The following is a 20,134-nucleotide window of genomic DNA, read 5'->3' on the forward strand; positions in this document are numbered from 1 at the left end:
TGGCTAACTTCACTTAGCATTATCTTCTCCAACGCCATCCATTTATCTGCAAATGCCATGGTTTTATTCTCTTTTATTGCTGAGTAATATTCCATTGTATATATATATATATATATATACCACATTTTCTTTTATCCATTCATCTTCTGAAGGACATCTAGGTTGTTTCCATAGTTTAACTATTGTGAATTGTGCTGCTATAAACATTGATATGGCTGTGTCCCTGTAGTATGCTGTTTTTAAGTCCTTTAGGTATAGACTGATGAGTGGGATAGCTGGGTCAAATGGTGGTTCAGTTCCCAGTTTTCCAAGGAATCTCCATACTGCTTTCCATATTGGTTGCACCAATTTGCATCCCACCAGCAATGTATGAGTGTACCTTTTCCCCCCACATCCTCACCAACACTTATTGTTGTCTGTCTTCATAACAGCTGCCATTCTGACTGAATTGAGATGATATTTTAGAGTGGTTTTGATTTTCATTTCTCTAATTACTAGAAATGATGAACTTTTTTCATATATTTGGTGATTGATTGTATAACCTTTTCTGAGAATTGTCTGTTCAGTTCTTTTGCCAATTTATTGATTGGGTTATTGATTTTTTTGGTGTTTAGCATTTTGAGTTCTTTATATACCCTAGAGATTAGTGCTCTGATGTGTAAGGGGTAAAAATTTGCTCCCAAGATGTTGGCTGTCTATTCACCTCACAGATTGTTTCTTTTGCTGAGAGGAAGTTTTTTACTTTCAATCCATCCCATTTATTGATTCTTGATTTTAATTCTTGCACTACAGAAGTCTCATTAAGGAAGTTGGGGCCTAATCCCACATGATGAATATTTGGGCCTACTTTTTCTTCTATTAGATGCAGAGTCTCTGGTTTAATTCATAGATCCTTGATCCACTTTGAGTTTTGTGCATGATTAGAGATAGGGGTTTAATTTCATTTTGTTGCATATGGATTTCCAGTTTTCCTAGCACTGTTTATTTAAGAGGCTATCTTTTTTCCAATGCATGTTTTTGGCTCCTTTGTCTAATATAATATAATTGCAATTTTGTGAGTTAGTAGTCTCTGTGTCCTCCATTCTGTCTACCAGTCTGTTTTGGTGCCAATACCATGCTGTTTTTGTTATTATTACTGTGTAGTATAGTTTAAGGTGTAGTATAGTAATGCCACCTGCTCACTCTTCCTGCTAAGAATTGATTTAGTTATTCTGGGTTTCTTATTTTTCCAGGTGAATTTCATGATTTCTTTTTCTATTTCTATGAGGAATGCCATTGGGATTTTGATCAGAATTGTACTAAATCGATGTAGTGCTTTTGATAGTATGATCATTTTGATAATATTAATTCTGCCTAGCCAAGAGCAAGGTAGATCTTTCCATCTTCTAAGGTCTTCTTTAATTTCTTTCTTTAGGGTTCTATAGTTTTTATTGTATAGATCTTTCACCTCTTTCGTTTAGAGATAAATTTTGAATGAGTGAGATAATTGTCAAACTTCATTCTTTCCCAATATGAATATCAAATTGTTCCAAAACCATTTATCAAACAAACTGTTCTTTCCCTATTGTATGTACCTGGTATCTTTGTCAAAAACTGATTTATTTCTGGGCTCCCTCTTTTTTTTACATTGGACTATAACCGTTTTTCTGCCAGTAAAGTGCTATTTTCATTACTATGGATTTGGAGTAGATTGTGAAATCAGGAAATGTGATGTCTCCAGCTTTGTTCTTCTGACTCAACATTACTTTGACTATTTTGAGGGCTTTTCTTACTCCATACATATTTAAGAATTTATATTTACTTGCTTATTTTTATTTCTTTTTCTGTGGAAAAACCCCACTGAAATTTGATAGAGATCGCGTACTGAATCTGCAGACCACTTTGGGTGCTATTGGTATTTTAACAATATCATTTTTTCCAATCTGTAAACACCCAAAATCTTTCCATTTGTGTCTTCTTTAATTTCTTTCAACAATGTTTTATAATTTTCATGAGCAGATATTTCACCTCCTTGGTTAAACTTGTTTTTCAGTATTTCATTTTTTGGGTAGTTATTGCAAATGGATTTTTCCCATTTTTTAGATAGTTATTAATATATAAAAACACTATTAATTTTTTTACAAAGACGTTGCATCCTGCAACTTCAGTTTATTAGTTCTAACAGTTTTTAAAATAAAGTATTTAGGGTTTTATGTATTTAAAATCATAGTATATGCAAACAGAAGCAATTTTATTTTTTTGTGTGTCCAATTTGGGTGTCTTTCTTTGTTTTGCCTAACTATGCTTCCAGTATTATGATGGTATGAAATGACAAGAGTGGACATCCTTGTCACATTTCTTTTTCTTTTCTTTTTTTTTTTTTTTTTTTTTTGGTAGCAGGGATTGAACTCAGGGGTACTATATTGTATTTTATTTAGAGACAGGGTCTCACTGAGTTGCTTAGCACCTCACCATTCCTGAGGCTGGCTTTGAATTGGCAATCCTCCTGTCTCAGCCCCCCAAGCCACTGGGATTACAGGTGTGTGCCACCCCTCCTGGCTCCTTGCTTCATTTCTGATCTTCAAGGAAAAGCTTTCAACATCTCACCATTGAGTATTATGTTAGTTGTGGATTTGTCATATATGGCCTTCATTATATTGGAATTCACTCCTACTATACCTAATTTGTGGAGATTTTTCATCATGAAAGGGTGTTAAATTTTGTCAAATAACTTTTCTGTATCTATTGAGATGACTATATGGTTGCCCTTTATTCTGTTAAAGTGACATATCACATTTATTGATTTGCATATATTGAACCATCACTGCACTCCAAGGATAAAACCCACTTGATTCAACTGAATGACCTTTTCAATGTGCTATTGAATTCAGTTGCTACGTGAGGATTTTTACATATATGCTCATCAGAGACCCTGGCTTATAGTAGTACTCATGTCTGGTTTTGGTATAGGGTAATGCAGGCTTCATAAAGGAGTTTGGAAGTGTTTTGGGGAGAGTTTATGGATTGGCATTAATCCTTCTTTAAATGTTGAGTAGAATTTAGTTGTGAAGCCATCAGGTCCTAAGCTTTTCTTTGATGAGAGGCTTTTTATTACTGATTCAATCTCCTTAGCCATTATTGGTTCAATAGAATTTTCTATTTTTTCATGATTCAGTTTTGCTAGGTAGTTGTTTCAAGAAATTTGCACATTTACTCTAGGTTATCCAATTTGTTGTTGAATAATTGTTCATAGTAGTCTATTATGATCCTTTGAACTTCTGTGGTATCAGTTGTAATCTCTACTCTTGCAATTTTGATTTTGTCCTTCCCCCTTTAATCTAGACAAAGGTTTGTTAATTTTATGCATCTTCTCAAGAGTTTGTTGAGATTTTCTATTGTTTTTCTAGTCTTATTTCAGCTTTGACCTTTATTTCCTTCCTCCCTACTACTAATTTGGGGTTTATAATGTTCTTTTTCTAGTCCTTTGATGTGTAATATTTAGGTTGTTTTGATCTTTTTTGATTTGGGTGTTTATGGCTATAAATTTCCCTCTTACAACTGCTTTTGCTGCTACCCACAAAATTTGGTATCTTGTACTTCCATTTTCATTTGTCTCAATATAAATTTTGTTTCTTTTTCTTTGACCCAGCAGTCATACAGGAATATGTTTTTTTAATTTCCATATATTTGTAGCTTCTTTGAAATTCTTATTATTGATATCCAGTTGCTCACCACTCTGATTAGAAAATGCATTTCATGTGTTTCAGTCTTCTTAACTTTATTAAATCTAATTTTGTGGCCTAACATATGGTCTCTTGCAAAGAGTGTTTTGTGTGGCTTGAGAAGAATGTGTGTTCTGCTATTATTGGATGGAAGATTCTGTATGTCTGTTAGGTTCATTTGTGTAAATTGTTGTTAATTACAATGCTTCCTAATTGATTTTGTTGTCATATTGTGTTTCATTGTTGAAAACAAGGTACTGAAGTTGAAGTTCTCTACTACTTCTATCATGCTGAATTCTGGATCTATTAATAGATCTCTTCTAATCTGTTAATATTTGCTTTATATATTGAGGTGCCCCAAAGTTGAGTTAATATAAATTTACAATCTTACAATTTCTTGATAAAAAGACACCTTTTTCATTATACACTGACCTTTGTCTCTTTCTTATGGATTTTGACTTAAAATCTATTTTATCCAGTGCAAGTTACAGCTACTCTTACTCTCCTTCATTTTCCATTTCCATGGAATACATTTTCTTTCCCTTTACCTGTTGGGGACCACAAATCAAGTCAAGATGGTGCCTGGCAGTTTGCCAGGAGGAGTGGTTTGTGAAGCAACGCCACCGAGCTATTAAGTTGATGGAGATTCCTTATTGGCTGATTGCCGTAACTGGATGATGCTAATTGAGTCAAGCTGTGTGTAACCAGTTATATATATGTAACCAGGTATATATACCTCTGCTGCTCAGTAATAAAGCAGTTCCCACTTCAACCTTCAAGTTGCTTGTCACCTCCCAGTTATTTTGCCCAGTTGGACTGTGGCATTTACCTTTAATGCATGTGTCCTCAAAGGTGAAGTGAGTCCTTAGTAAGCAGTATAAAGTTCAGCTTTTTAAAATCAATTCAACTACTCTCTGTCTTTTGATTATATAATTCAACCCATTTACATTCAATGATTATTTATAGATAGGCATTAAGTTATTCCACTTAAAACTTGTTTCACGTTTTTTTTCAATAGATATTTGTTCCTGTCTGCCTTTGTAATGAGATGTTCTATAGTTACCATGTTTGATTCCTTTTTATTATTTATTTAATTTTATATCAGCAATTGAGCCACAGTCACAGCCCCTTTTGTTGTTTTGACACAGGGCCTCATTAATTGCTGGGGCTGGGTTTGAACTTATGATTCTTGCCTCAACCTCTCAAGCTACTGGGATCACCGGCATGCACCACCACACCCAGCAATACTTTTTATCTTTTACATATGTCCTATCCATTTTTGCTTTGTGGATACAATGAGGTTTATATGAAATATTTGTAATTAAAACGGATTATTTTAAGATGATGAATTAATTTTGATTATATAAAAATAAAGCTACCCTTTTGTCTACTTGCACATTTTGTATTCGGGTGACACATTGACATTTTCATATTCTAGATTCTTAACAAATTGCTGTGTTCATTAATAGTTTTGTCTTTTAAACTTCATGCTAAATACCAGCCTTGCATTATTTGAGTATTCTGAACTCGACTATGTACTTACCTTTACCAGTTAATCTATACTTTCGTACGTTTTCATTTTTTCTAATTAGCATTCTTTTCTTTCAGACTGAGAACTCTCTTAGCATTTCTTGTAAATTAAGATCTACAGGTGATGAACAGACTCAGCTTTTGCTTGTCTGGGAAATATTTTTTCTTTCTTTCAATTCTGAAGTACAGCCTTTCTAGCTAACGTATTCCTGGATGGCAGTTTTTAGGGATCTATCTACTTATAATCACATTCTTTCCTGGCCTGTAATGTTTGTTCTGAAAAACATGCTGATAACTTTACTGTTATTGACTTTTATACAACAGGCTTCTTTTCTCTTGTTGTTCTTAAAATCTTTTCTTTTGAATTTTTTGTTTGTATGTCTTGGTGTAGTCTGCTAGGATTGACTGTAATTGTAAGCCTATAGTCCTCTTATACCTAAATATTTATCATCTTTCCTCATATTTGGGAATTTTTAGTCATTATTTAAAGTAATCTTACCACCCCTTTTCTCCTTTTTTTTAATCCTTACAATGAAAATGTTAGTCTACTGATGCCATCCCATTAATGCATAGGCAATCTTTAGTTTTTTTTCACTCTTTTTATCCTTTTTCTCATCTAGCTCTATATTTTTAAATAATCTATCTTCACATTCATACATTCTTTCTTCTGGGAAATTCTTCTTATGAGCTCTCTACTATATTTTTCATTCCATTCATTATATTCTCCAGTTCAAAAATTTTTAATGACTTCAGTCAATACATTTTTTCATTCAATTCATGAATTGTTCCTGATTTTGTTAAATTAATCTCTGTGCTTTCTTGAAGTTCACTAAGCTTCCTTAAAATTATTTAAAAATTTTAAGAATGTAATTTGTTGATCTCCATTTCATTGAGTTCAGCTACTAGGAATTATGTTCTTTTGGTGGTGATAGTTTCCTTGGATTTACAGATTTCTTGGGTTTATGTTGATGTCTCTGCACTTGATGGTTTAGTCAATTTTTCCAGACTTTCCAGACTGGTTCCAGTGGCAGAGAATATCTTCCAGTGGGAAGTTATTGGGGCACTGGCTTTCGTGAGCAAAATATTTTTGCACTAACAGGGTCATAGCAACATAGTCTGAGTATCTGTCAGTTGTCAGTGTTAACAAAAATTACAGGAATGCTCAAAAGTCAATGCTGTGGAAGTTCACAATGCTGTGGAGTCCTCTGGTAATGGCTGCTATGCCCTGCTTTTCTGTCACTGGAAAAGTTATGACTGAGGGAATTCTTAGCATTAGGACCAGCTGTGGGCTTGCTCATGGTGGCAGTGACACAGGTATCTGATGAGTGATGCCTATGGAGTGGCTTTGGAGCCAAGCCATGAAACATGGGACACAGGTGGGGGGACTACAGCTCTGAGTCCTGGATGCCAATGGATCAATGCAGGAACATAGACAGGTATCCCTATTTTGAGTTGGTAATAGTGTGAAAGGCATGGTCATTTGCAAAACAGCCAGAGACCTGGGGAGTCTGTGACAGGAGCACAGACATGTCAAGCTACCGTGGATAGTTTTCTATGTCAGATAAACAGTTATCCAGAACATGGGTATGAACAGAACCCCTTGAATCCAGGGTCCTGGAGTGATCAAGCTTGGTAGGGCAATGACCTTGCTGTAGCATGGGTATGCACACTCTCACAAGAATCACTGCACTGTGAGCATTTATAGAGCAGCCACAATTTGCTCAGGAGCATGCACAGGGTTAGGGGGTACTGAAGTACTAATTACACAACAGTAGCTGATTCTTGAGAAGTATGCAGCTGCATAAAGAAGGCTATTAATTTCATGACAGGCAAAAGATAATGTTCTCTATGGATCAGGTCTCCAGGGATCATCATGATTCTCACCATATTGCTAATACCAATGTTCTCTGCAATTTTTCTTTATTCTTAGCTGTCTGTGGCATCTCTGAATGCCAGTTTCACCAGATCTTTTTGTGTGGATATTCTCCCCTTTTTGTTGTTGTTTCACTGCAAATCTATGAATTCTTAAGTGGACCCTTGAACTTTGCCAGGGAAATTCTGGTTTGTGAGTAGCTGTCTGTCTTTGTTTTTTTGTTAAGTGATTATGGCTATTCATACTCAGCCACCTTGAGACATCACTTGCATAAATACCAGTGCCAGACTCTTAAGGTGGTTTCCTTCATGTTTTGATTCTGTTCTTCAGAACTTTGTGTGCTTTCATCCTATCGAGTGTAGGGAGGACCTGTGACTTTCTTCTAACCAATATGTAACAATGGGGATAGGCCAACAAATATGTAACAATGGGGATAGGCCACGTGATTTTGCTCAAATCATCATATGATCACCTTATATAAGACTTCGGTGGACATCTTGTGAGAATCTCCCTCTATTTTGTTGGTAGAAAGAAGCAAGTAGCCATGATGGAAAATACCACAAAGTAAGGAACTGCTAATGACCTATGGGAACTCAGGATAGTCTCTGCCCAACAGCCTGGAAAAACTGAAATTTCAGTTCTGTTTACAAGGATCTAAATGTTGCAAACAACCATATCTGATGTGGGGAAGTAGATTTTTCCCCAGTTCAGCCTCCAGACAAAAATCTTGTTCTGTTCAAAAGATTACAGCCTTGAGAGACCCTAAGTAGAGAACCCAGCTAAACTGTTACTGAAATCCTGACCCGCAGACACTGTGAGATCATAAATGCATGTTACTTTAAGCTGCTAAATTTGTAGTGATAAGCTATGAAGCAATACTAAATTACTATGATATGCATAGGTCTCCAGAGTAAGTGGAAAATCACCTGAGTTATCTCCATCTGAACTTGACTTAGATGAGACCTGAACCTCAAGAGTAAGCTCTCCTGAAATGAGACTTTCTCATGAGGATTTGAATATACTTTTTGTTTGGGAGAAATTTATCTTTTTGTTTTGTATTTATTACATCTGTACTTTATTTCCCCTTTTCTTTTATTCTGACATTATTCAGATTGAGGTGTTTTTTTAATCCCATTTTACCTATGAACTATAAATCTTGATTGGGGTCTTCTTTAAAGTTTATAACTATACATTCTTAATTAATCAGCATCCATATTTAAGCTGCATTATCCTACTTCAAGTACAACTTAACAATCTAATACAGTATACTTAGATTTCTCTCCTTCCCACATTTATGCTCTAGTTTTTGCTATTGTGATTTACTTTACTTTGACATGTTATAAATTCCACACCAGTTATTTTTGTTTAAACAGTAAAATGTTTTTCAAAATAAAGGAAAAAAGACTTGTATGCTACCCATAGTAGCAACAGTTTCAGTGCTTCTTTGCATGCCTGATAATTTTTTACTGCATGTCAGACATTTCAACATTTTCTTACTACTGAATATATTTGATATATTCTTATTCCTATAAATATTTTTGTACTTTGTTTTGGGATGCAATTATGTTACTTAAACAGTTTGATTCTTTTTTTTTTCCTTCACTTTATAAACATTTGTCAAGACCAGATCCGTGTTCTGCCTTGGCATAATTATCCTACACTACTGAGGCAATCATTTTATGCTACACATTACCATCTGTGTACTCTACTCAATTCCCAATCAATCATAAAATTTTAAATTCTAGCTGGTCCTCAAAGATGACACGCGACAGAGGCCTGGAGTTTTCTGTTTGGCAATCCTTCCTATGGTGATCTGCTTGTAGTCGAGGTCTCTCTATTCTCACAGCTGTATTTCTTCAACTTGGATATGTACATTTGGGATTTTCTTTGATTCTTCTACCTTGCACCAAAATGTGGAAACTCTCTCAAGATAGTAAGATGGGGCCCATCTCATTTGTTTCTCATCTCTTATAGACCACTGTACTTTGTTGTGTTATTCTCCATGTCTTTAAGTCATTGTGTTATATATGTGGTCTGCTTGTTGGATGTTTCAGGAAGGAATGTAATGTGGTCACTCTATTTGTCTAGAAGCATAATTCTGAATCTATTTTCTATTAAAAAAGAAAGACTGATGCAGGGCTAAATCAGGAGAATAGAGGGCAGAAGAAAGAGCCACAGAATATTTCTTCTCAAAAAGCAGGACTGAAACCTAAATCAAGAAACTAGCAATATATGTTCAACTTAATTTTAGAATTACTAGTGAACAGTGACTGCTATGTTCCTTTTACTCTCATTCTTTTTTCAATGGCTGTGCCTACTGCAGTTAAATGTATGCCTCTCTTGCTATTTATGTTGATGTGTTAGGTGAGTAGAGGGTACATGTAATTTGTCTCTTAAGTGCACTGGTATTCATTCAGACTGAGTGGAAAAACATCTAAGTACATTTATCTCTATACAAACTTTATTTATAGACCCTGAATCTCAAGAGATAGCCTATTAAGATGAGACTTTCTCAGGATGTGAATACATTTTTGATGTGGGAGAAAGGTAAATTTGTGACCAAAGGGTGGACAGCAATAAATTAAAGATGGCCACAAATTATTTCACACTTCTCCCATCAAAACCAAATGCCAAATGCTTTCTCTGATATAAGGATGTTGATTCATGATGGGATTGGTGAGGGAGAGCATTGGAGGATTAGATGAACACTAGATAGGGCAAAGGGGTGGAAGGGCAAGGGAGGGGGCATGGGGGTAGGAAAGAAGGTGGAATGAGATGGACATCATTACCCTAAGTACATGTATGAAGACATGAATGGTGTGAATATACTCTGTATACAATCAGAGATTGGGAAAAAAATGTGCTCTTTATGTGTAATATGAATTATAATACATTCTGCTATCACATACAACAAATTAGAATAAATACATTTTCTTTAAAAAGTAAGATTATAGCCCTCTTCTCGAATGTAGGTGGACTCAGACAACTTTGACAAAGTATAGCAAAAATAAAATTATATCAATATCTGGTCCCTGGCCCTATGAGACTTGTATGTGATACCTCTATGTCTGGGAATTGTTCTTTGGAATGGTTGCCAAACCATACAAGTCTAACTACTGTGAAATTGCCATACACAAAGAGAGTGACACCAGCAAGTCCCCCTGTTCCAACCATTCCAGTCCAAGCACTAGACATATGCCACTTTGTATACCCCAGACCCAGTACACACCATACATATCAAGAATAGAAAGAAACCCTTAACATGCAGCTCAAATCATCTCCAAAGGTTTGACCATGTAGGCAGAATCCTCAGACATCATGAAGCATAGACAAATCATCCATCTGAGCTCTGATCCAGAGTCTCATCTATAAAACCATGAGATACAAGAAAATAGCTGATAGTACAGCCAATAAATTTTGGAGATATTTGTTATGCAGGAATAAATAAATGGAACAGGGGGAAAATCAGAAGTTCAGTTTGGATATGCCTGTTACAGACAGATACAATCAAGATGTCAAATTTGTTAAGAGTGAAGATATAAAGTTGTAATGATATCCCCCTGGGCCTGTTATCCTTTGCCTTTTTTTCCATAGTAATATATCAACTTTGGCATTTTCTAACTAGTTTATCATTTTGTCTAACATTTATTGTCCATCTTTTCCTGGTACTATGTTAATTCTTCAAAGATAAGGACTTTTGTTTTACTAATCAATGTATCCCCTGCTTGAATAACATTGATCGGCATCTTGAAAAACCAAACTTGTTGAATAAGCAAAACAATTTTAAAAAGGTACCTACCACCATTTTAATGAGATTATCTTAAAAGTGTAGTAAACATTTAAAAGGGTGGGAGGTGAGGCTTAAACTGGGCATTTTAACATTTTGAGGTTGAGCAAATAAAGAAGAACTCAGCAAAGAAGACTGGGAGAATGCAGTTAGGAAAAAGGATAAATAAAAAGACTATTCTAGAGACACTGTAAAGAAAGTTTAAAGAGGAGAAAATGATCAAGTATGTCATCGGTGTGCTGACAGGTTTAGTAAGATGAGCACTGAGCATTCATTGCTAGATTTGCTAATGAGGAAAGTCACTGATGACCTTCACCTGAAGTCTGATAGCATAAATAAAGATGAAGTCTGTAATGAAAATAGAAAAAGGGTAAAGGAGATAAAACAGACTTCTCAACTACAGAAATATTATCAACTACAGAAATGGCTAGTGGGAATATGATGCCAGGGTTGTTTGTTGATATAGAATAGAAAGTTTTTGTATGCTAATAACCCTGTAAAGAGTAGAAAAAAAAACTGAAAATAGAGAGAACTGGGGATTGAAAAGATGGAAAGAGATGAAATCCAGTTCATAAACAAGTGGATTGGCTCAAGAACAACAAGATACTTTCTAGTCACCAAGAGGAAAAGTAGAGTACATGGCTATAAATACAGGACACTATTTGCTTCTATTTCTCTCAGTGAAACAGCAAGGTCTTAAGCTGAAAATGAAAATCAGGTATGTAAAAAGAAGTACTTTATAGCACTATATGTAAATATATTTGGCATATATCTCATTTTAGAATTTATCATATTGTGCTATAATTGTGTATAAGTCTCTTTCTCCCCTAAAATGTAAGATAATTTAAGGTGGAAGAAGCACTTTTAATTTTTGCAAAACCAGATATAAAACAGTAATCTACAACGAAATGTTTGGTAACTCACTGATTAAATAAATCAATGTTAAGAGATTCCTTCAGGACTTCAGGATGAAGCCAAGTTAGAAAACAGCAATAATGCAATACTGTTAAGCATGTATTTGATAACACACACATACACTTAAATTCAATTTAGAAGTAGTGAAAAACTAAAACCATCAAATTTTAACCCATTTGTGAAATAAAAAAAAGGAATACAAAATGTTTTCCCTTTTTAATATATAAACAAAATAATGGGATGCCAATATTAAAAATAGATGTGATTTACTCTGAAGTATGCTTTGCACTGATTCCAGGTATTCAACATTTCATGACAAAATGTCAAGGTTCAATTTTCAAAAACCAACATGTTTGAAAAAGAGTTACTGCACAACAGTATCTTCCATATATAGATATATAAAAGTAGGTCCACTCATAACAAAATCCCATATTTTGTTCATACAGGTTTTCTCTTAACACCAAGTGTGTGTAGAACAATAAAAATTAAGTGGACTTGATCAAGTAAGATACAACAAAATGTGCTCCTGGCATTTTACAATGCTATCATTATTTAAGATTTTGTAATAATCAATATAATCCCCAAAAATGATTTCGCTAAAAACAGTATCTTCTGTACAAATACCAAACAACTATAAATTATGGTATTTAAAACCATTACCTTTAAAATCACCAAAATTCAGAAACTATTTTAAAATCCAGAAACATTTGAACTGTGAATGTTATACTTTCATTATCATTTAATATTTAACATTTTGGGATATTCTTCCTTTAATACAGAGAATAATAGCAATACTATTTGCTACTGGTAGAAAATTACGAGTTCTTCTATAAAATTTTATGAAAATAAATTTTGATTATTACTGAATACATCAAATCTTAGTCTAAAAATTACAAAATAAGCCAACCAACAGACTTTGCCTTAAAGCACATTCACTTTCCTCTGAATCAAGGATTTGCTATATTTCCTATCTATTTCTTAAAAAAAAACTTCTCAGATAAGTGAATAATTCAGAACACCAAGAAATGGGTACAGGATAGGAATGTGAGCAGGTGATCCAATACATCAGTTCTTAATACACAGTCATGACAATGAATTCCCCAGAAGCAAATATGGGAGAAAACAACACAATCCAACAGTGCACAGTTGTCACAGATCCAGAGCAGTCTGCTCCTTCTCTTTTTCCTTATGACCTGAGGCTCCGTTGTCAGTTAGACGCAATGGAAATAGAAATTAAATGGATTCTGAAGAGGAAATTTAAAAAGAGAGGTACACTTCAGCATGTTTTACTTTTGGTGAAGTCATATGGTTTCCACCACTGAGCAAACTGCAATGCTTTCTTCCTCTGGTCTTCAAAGCTTTCTCGGATCCCTTTCCTCCAAAGTCTTGGATCTAGATCCAGCATCCCACCAATGATTTCCTTTTAAAGAATGAGAAAAATATAAACACTTATATGTACAAATAATAATGAAATCAGGAATGAAACCATTTGTTTGGTCTGTTATTAAATATAACATCAAGTAGTTCCCTATGACAATGTTTAAATATTGCATAAATATTATTCTGAGCAAAAAACTTTATTGTCAATTAATTCTAATTATGCAAATTCTGTGATTCTCAGAGTTCTAGCTATGTTGCCTATCAAGTAATTTGTCCATTTTGTTGCTTATTAGTACATCTTCAAGATAGTAGTATAAAAGGGAGGGAGAAAAAGTGAAATTTAATTATTTTTGGTCAATTTTAGTTGCTCTGATAAACAGTGTAGAGAAAAGTTAAATCACCTTGCATCAATTAACTTTGTTGCTCAATTGCAGTTGAATCATAGGTTAATGTTCTTTTTGTTACCCATATTTATGAACCAGTTTCTCCTACTATTAGCTAGATATTTTTCTCTAGGAAAATTAGTATTTTAATACTAATTTAAATAAACATAGAATTAAAAATTATTAATCACTTTCTTTTAATGTTACTTTCTCACACTCTGAAAGGAAATAGCTTTTTGATTCTGTGCTTATTATTCTAGAGTATCATCTTCATGATCCTCCTCCTATGCTACAGAAATTACTCAAATTTATGTATCTGACTATTTAGGTACAGAAAGATAAGGGGGAGATTTACAATGCTTAAGAAGGCAGGCAGCATGGTAAATGGTTAATTAAGGTATGAAACATGGGACTAAGGGTCAAATTTTGCATATTCATTCTAGCTCTGCCAAGCTGTGCAGTGACATATTAGACAAATAGAATGATCTAAGTCATAGGTTCTTCACCTTAGTATACTACGAGGACTTACTAAGCCCATGCAAATACCATATGTTATAGGGGATATGAAGATAACTCTAAAGATAACAGCTGTCTTCAAAGGGCTTATAAAAGTATGGAGCTGTGGTGGGATCCAGAATGAGAAGTTACTGAACTATACACACAGGACTGACTTATAAAGCAGAATAAGGTAATGGCAAAGCAGACTATTTGGAGACTCAACAGGAAGAAAAAAAATTTTTGTTGGATAAATCAGGAAAAGCTTCAAGGAAAAGAGAAACTCTAATCATAAGAAATGGGAAATCAAAGGTCTAAAAGAGATAGTGGTTTATATAAGACATCAAGGGAAATGAGGCAAATTTGGATTTAGTCCAAGAGTTTCCTGGCCTCAGTTCAACTTAGCAACATAGTTTAAGAAAGCCTAGCTTATGGGTTTATCTGAAATAGTCTTTATATAAAACATCAAGCTTATCTTATGTGTACATCAGGATGGACTCTTGTTCTATTACTGATGCAGATGTTAATGGAGAGAGGCCATCCCAATAATCTCTGAACAACTGCTTGAGTAGAAAACTGAAGGAAGTTCTTGGGCCCACAGGCTATTTCTTGAAAAAATAATTTGGAGGAAAGCTGCTCAATGATACAATTCAACTGGGAAGCTTTCCTTTTAATTGTAAAACAGTTCTTATCAACCATAATACATCTGAAGTTTAAAAATATGAAGTGAGGTAGTAATCTCCAAAATAAATTTAAATGAGCAGAAAATGAAAAATATACTTCCTTTCAACCAGAATCAAGTTTAATAGAAAAACCCAGACTTCAGGAACCTTTAGTTATAAAATACTATAGAATAATAATAACAAGAGAATTGTTCAGAGCAGTGAATACAATTTCTTTTTAGCTAACTGAAAAAAAATCTTAAAATTTCTCAAACAAGTTTCTGTAATATGTTGTAACAGTTCAAAGATACATGAGATTTTTGGCCTCTGGTTAACCCATTAAGGACAAGAGTAAGTTCTGAATCCAAACTTCTGTAGTTCAGACTCTTGACACATCCTTATCAATTGTAGAAGGTGGTCTTAAGCAGGAGATGAATGTGAGGGAAAAGGAGGAATAGAGAACCTTGAGAGTTCATCAAGGCCCTTCTAATTTTGGAAACACTAGTACATAAAAATGATATAAGCAGAAAGGCCTTTACTACACTAGATTAAAAGGTCACTTCTAGAATTGTTGGTGTCTGAGTTATTACTCAGACTTTTCAGTTTCAATTGTGGAATTAATTTTATTCTAGTTCCTCACACTAACTTATATACTTCCTAGAGACTCAGTAGACCTTTGATTTGAGGAATATATACCCAGAAGGTAATCTTTTTCTCAAAGAAAGTATTGGCAACCAAATATCCTCCGAATATCCTCCAGAAACTATCTGTGAAATGAGCTATATGTTCTTCTAGGACTGTACCTTGCTTAACTATCAATGAAGAGGTGAGATGATTTGTTCTCTGGTTCAACCATGAACATATGTAACCTTGGTTCTGTCACTTATCAGTGTATAACCCTGGGCAAGTTACACAATTTCTCTGTAGCTCAGTTTCTTCATCTATAAGATGAGAGTTATAACAGCATCCACAAAGTCATTGTGAGCATTTAATGAGTGCTTACAACAGTAGCTGGCACACTGTAAGCCTTTAACAATTGTTAGCAATTATCACCATTCTCAGTACAAGACTGGCTGATTCCAGAGGAAAATATTACAATCACCGTTGAACTCTAAAAGAGGCATTGGTTCCAAAGTGGCATTCCTGCCTCTGTTTTAAATATTCTGGGATATTTTTATTAATAATTTCTGGGTTCTCTCTAAAACGTGAGTGGAGCAGTACTCATCAATTTATTGTATATTGTGCCCAAAGTTTTGATCTCCCTTCAAAGAGACATGTTAACCAAACTGCTAACCTCTGGAATAAATCATATTTGTTAGTATACCTTTCCAAAGTAATGAGGGAATTTGTGTTGATCTTCAATGACATGGGCAAACCCTCCTTGGAGGCCAAAGTCCACAGAGAAGTAAGGTAAGCCTCTGGGTACCTAAATAAGCAGACAAATCACACATGAAATATAGTACAAAACCAGAAAGTTACCCTTAATTATTTTTCTTGCTCTTTAACATGAGAGTAATTAAACATCCTTCAAGACAAATGTACACAATAAATTTCCAATTCTATAGACATTGAAGTAATAAATTAACTTTCAAAGTAAAAGACTGCATTTTGGTAGCCTTTCAGCCAGATCGCTCCATCATACCTGAAATTATAATCAAAGTCAATTATTTTCCTGTTCTTGAGGAAAAAATAAGGTATTTAAAATATTTTTATAATCAGAGAATAGTTATTCCTAAGACTGCACAAAAAATAAGCATATATTTTTCTCATATTTTACTTAACACTGCAGAATTGGAAGAGGGGCCTGGCTGTATACTTGAACTTTGTTTACAATATCGTTGAAATCTTGACCATGATAAACAAGAACAATCACAGTTTTTTTAATGAACTGATGAGAGAAGTATAACAATGCTTAGTTTATAAACCTAATTTTTGAAAAATCTACAGGATTAATTGTTAGCCTTCTTTCCCCCTCCTTTCCTCTATCTGTCTATCCATATCTCCCTCCCTCTCTTCTCCCCCCCAACACACACACACATACACACACACACACACACACACACACACACACACACACACACACACAGAGTATTTTAAGCTATATCCTGAAGGGGAAAAAACATTAATTTTTGCTTTCTCTATCAGTTAAGTACATCTGTTTTCCTTCTAAGCCCTAACATTTTCACTAGAAATTATCCTCAAGTGGGTCAATTTATAGTAATATTCTCCCCTTCCAATTCTTTTACATAATTAGCATTCACTCATTTGGGTACTTAATCACATATTCCTACTTGACTATATGACCTTTGGAGGGCTGGGGATGTGGCTCAAGCGGTAGTGCACTCGCTTGGTGTGTGTGGGGCGCTGGGTTCGATCCTCAGCACCACATAAAAATAAAATAAAGATGTTGTGTCCACTGAAAACAAAAAAATAAATATTAAAAAATTCTCTCTCTCTCTTTAAAAAAAATAAATTTTGGAGTCTCTCCTCAGGAAGATGCAATTTGGAAGGGCACAATTTGGTATGGTGGAAAAAGGGGCAACCTTAAAATATTATAAAGCAAAAAAATTAAGGGTAAGAAAGGGATGTTCCTGTTACATGAACAAAAAGTCAGTTTACAAAATAGTATAAAACAAAATGAAGAACAACTGGTTACCACTTTGTGGCTTTATATTTTTCAAATTTCCACATTTTTAATATAATAATAATGTGAGACCTTGATAATTAGAAAAAATAAAGCTAATAAAGAGAGAAAAAGAAGGCTCTAAGTACATCTCTGTTTCTTAAAAGTGTGTGACTTCAGGCAAGTTATTTAACATTTCTGAGTCTCATGAGAGATACGAAAAGTTCAGAGGTTTTCTATGAAGACCAAATAGGACAATTACGTAAAGTGCTATCCCAGTTCTTAGCACACAGAAGATTATTATTTTCATTGCTATCTCCCATACAAGGCTGCTCTGTGCAAACTTGTCAATGAAAAAAGGATAGAAAGCATCATTAGAACATTCCATTAGAACATTTGTGCCATCTAAAGTAGATCACCAGGTATGAAAAATGAAACCAAATAGATAAAAAGAGGTTATGGAACTATGTTGACTAAATGACAGTACTTTGGCAGTCAGAAATAACTTCAGGAAGTTATCTGTGATGATAGTACCTTTTTTTCTTTTATTTGTATCATACTGTTGTAGGCAGAATAATGCCCTGCCAAAATATGTCAATTTCCTAGTCTTCTATTTGCCATGAATATTTTACCTAAAATGTCAAAAGGGACTTTATATACATGAATAAGCTAATGATCTTGAAATAATAAGTTATCCTGGGTTATCCAGATTGTATATACATGAATAAGCTGATCTTGAAATAAGAAATTATCCTGGGTTATCCAGATTGACGGGTTAGGGGTCGGGTGTCAATATAATCACACAGATTTTTTTTTTTCTTTCGAGTATACTGAGGATAGAACCCAGGGGTATTCTTCCATTGAGCTTCAGCCTCAGCCCTTTTTATTTTTATTTTGAGACAAGTGTTTTGCTAAATTGCCCAGGCTGGCCTCGAACCTGTGATCCTCCTGCGGTGGACTCCCAGGCAGCTAAGATTACAGGCATGAGTCACTGTGCCCAGCAGGAGGACCAGAATCAGAGAAAGACTGGATAACACTACACTCTTCACTTTGAAGATGAAGGAAGGAGTCACAAGGTGTGGAATGCAGACAGCTTCTAGCACATGGAGAAGGTGAGGTGGAATCCTTCCTGGAGCCTCCAGAACAAATGCAGGCATGCCGACACCTTGATTTTGGCCCAGTGAAACCTATTTCATACTTGTGATCTCCAGAAATATAAGATAATAAATGTATCTGAAGCCACTAGATTTATGGTAGTTAGTTCTAGCAGCAGTAGGAACCGTGCATACGCGCGCGTGTGTGTATATGTGTGGCTCAACAACCTATGCCATATTTGCTAAGATGACACAATGAATATGCAACTACTTTTGTACTAAAGAGAATTATGTCACAAGCATATTTTATTTTTTTATTATTTCTCCCAGGCTACAAACAGTAGAGTCTGCAGTCTTGCTAGCAGGGTTGTTAATCAGCACACACAATATCTCTAATATCAAAAATTTGTGCATATTCTAGCACTTTTTATTGCCTTGGACACCAGAGAAAAGAGTGTTTTGGAACTCTGGTACTACTCTTTAAAGGTACAGTCAGAATTATAGGCCAAAATTTTATTTGTGGTAGAAAAAAACAGTAGTATATGAATTTCTCCCCTTTCCTCTAGCTCTAATTTCTGACTCTTTGTTTGAGTTATAAGGTCTCTGGTAAACCCAAATGTTCCTTGAGAAGTATCTTCCTTAATTTAAATACTGGGTCATTAAATGTTAGATTTTTTAAATCTATAGTTTCCACAAAATTAACCTTAAAACACTTTCTCATGAAATCTCAATAGCCGTGAAAAATGACCATTGTTCAACAATTTATTCATTATCATGTAACTCCTCTGCATTCAACATTCAGATCTATTTCCATCACCTGCCACATGCCATAGGATTCACACTATACTACAAGAAATCAAAGACCCAGAGAAAGTAAACAAAATTGGCAGAAAATGGAAATCATATATTCACATAGCAAAGAAAAACATAACATTCAAACAAAACTCAGAATTAGAAACATGCCAGTATCTATTATACAACAAAAATTTACTGAGTGAAAAAAAAAATCACTCTACCTCCAATGAAGTAATCAAAAAACTACAAAATTACTAAGGACATAAAGCTTTTAAAAGAAGAATAACGAAGCTTTTTCAGTTGCAAAAAAAAAATGTTAAAATAACTCAAGATTTTTCACTTCATGTTCAGAAACACTATTTTAAAAGATACTGGAAAGCCTCTTAACCTAAAAAATGTGACCTCCTTTGGAATTATTCTTACATAAAGTTCTCTTCACAATTTCATCTAATAACAATAGATACTTATAGCTAAGAAGTACCTCACAAGGTCATCTGGCTCCTTGCCTACCTACTACTCTCTAAGAGTCTCATATAGAACTATGTGATTCCTTAGTAAAAGCAATGGCTACTATCTTTGAAATGCTTTAATTTCTTTTCTTTGTATCACTGAGGAATGAACCCAGGGGTTATTTCACTTAGGGCTGTTTTCTCCAAGTCCAAGGATATTTTACCACCGTAAATATCTAGCTCTTTTGGTGTTTTATTTTGAGACAAGAAATTGTTTAGGCTGGCCTCAAACTTATGACTGTCCTGCCTTAGCTCCCAAGTAGCAGGGATTATAGCTGTGACCCACTACACAAGGCTCAACTCCCATTCTTACAAGGATCTGTGTCTGTTTCTTATTTTCTATATTGGTTAAATTAATGAGACCTCTTGGCTACTTGATTCTGGTAT

The 20,134-nt window shown here is 34.5% G+C and overlaps 1 protein-coding gene across 2 annotated transcripts in view; it reads right to left on the reverse strand.

Annotated features, from left to right (window-relative positions):
- Positions 1-12,003: 12,003 nt before the first annotated feature.
- Cwf19l2 (CWF19 like cell cycle control factor 2) overlaps positions 12,004-20,134 on the reverse strand; it is a 114,016-nt gene continuing 105,885 nt past the window's right edge. The window contains exons 17-18 of one of the 2 annotated variants that reach the window (XM_013360228.4): positions 16,051-16,152; positions 12,004-13,226 (exon numbers count right to left, since the gene is read on the reverse strand). In XM_013360228.4, coding sequence (XP_013215682.1) covers positions 13,083-13,226; positions 16,051-16,152 — 246 coding nt within the window. In that variant the 3' untranslated portion in view covers positions 12,004-13,082. Of the gene's footprint in view, positions 13,227-16,050; positions 16,153-20,134 lie in introns of those variants that run through there. The other variant, XR_005733727.2, reaches the window with a different exon arrangement.

This window comes from Ictidomys tridecemlineatus, chromosome 4, assembly GCF_052094955.1.
Source record: "Ictidomys tridecemlineatus isolate mIctTri1 chromosome 4, mIctTri1.hap1, whole genome shotgun sequence".
NCBI classification, from domain to species: domain Eukaryota; kingdom Metazoa; phylum Chordata; class Mammalia; order Rodentia; family Sciuridae; genus Ictidomys; species Ictidomys tridecemlineatus.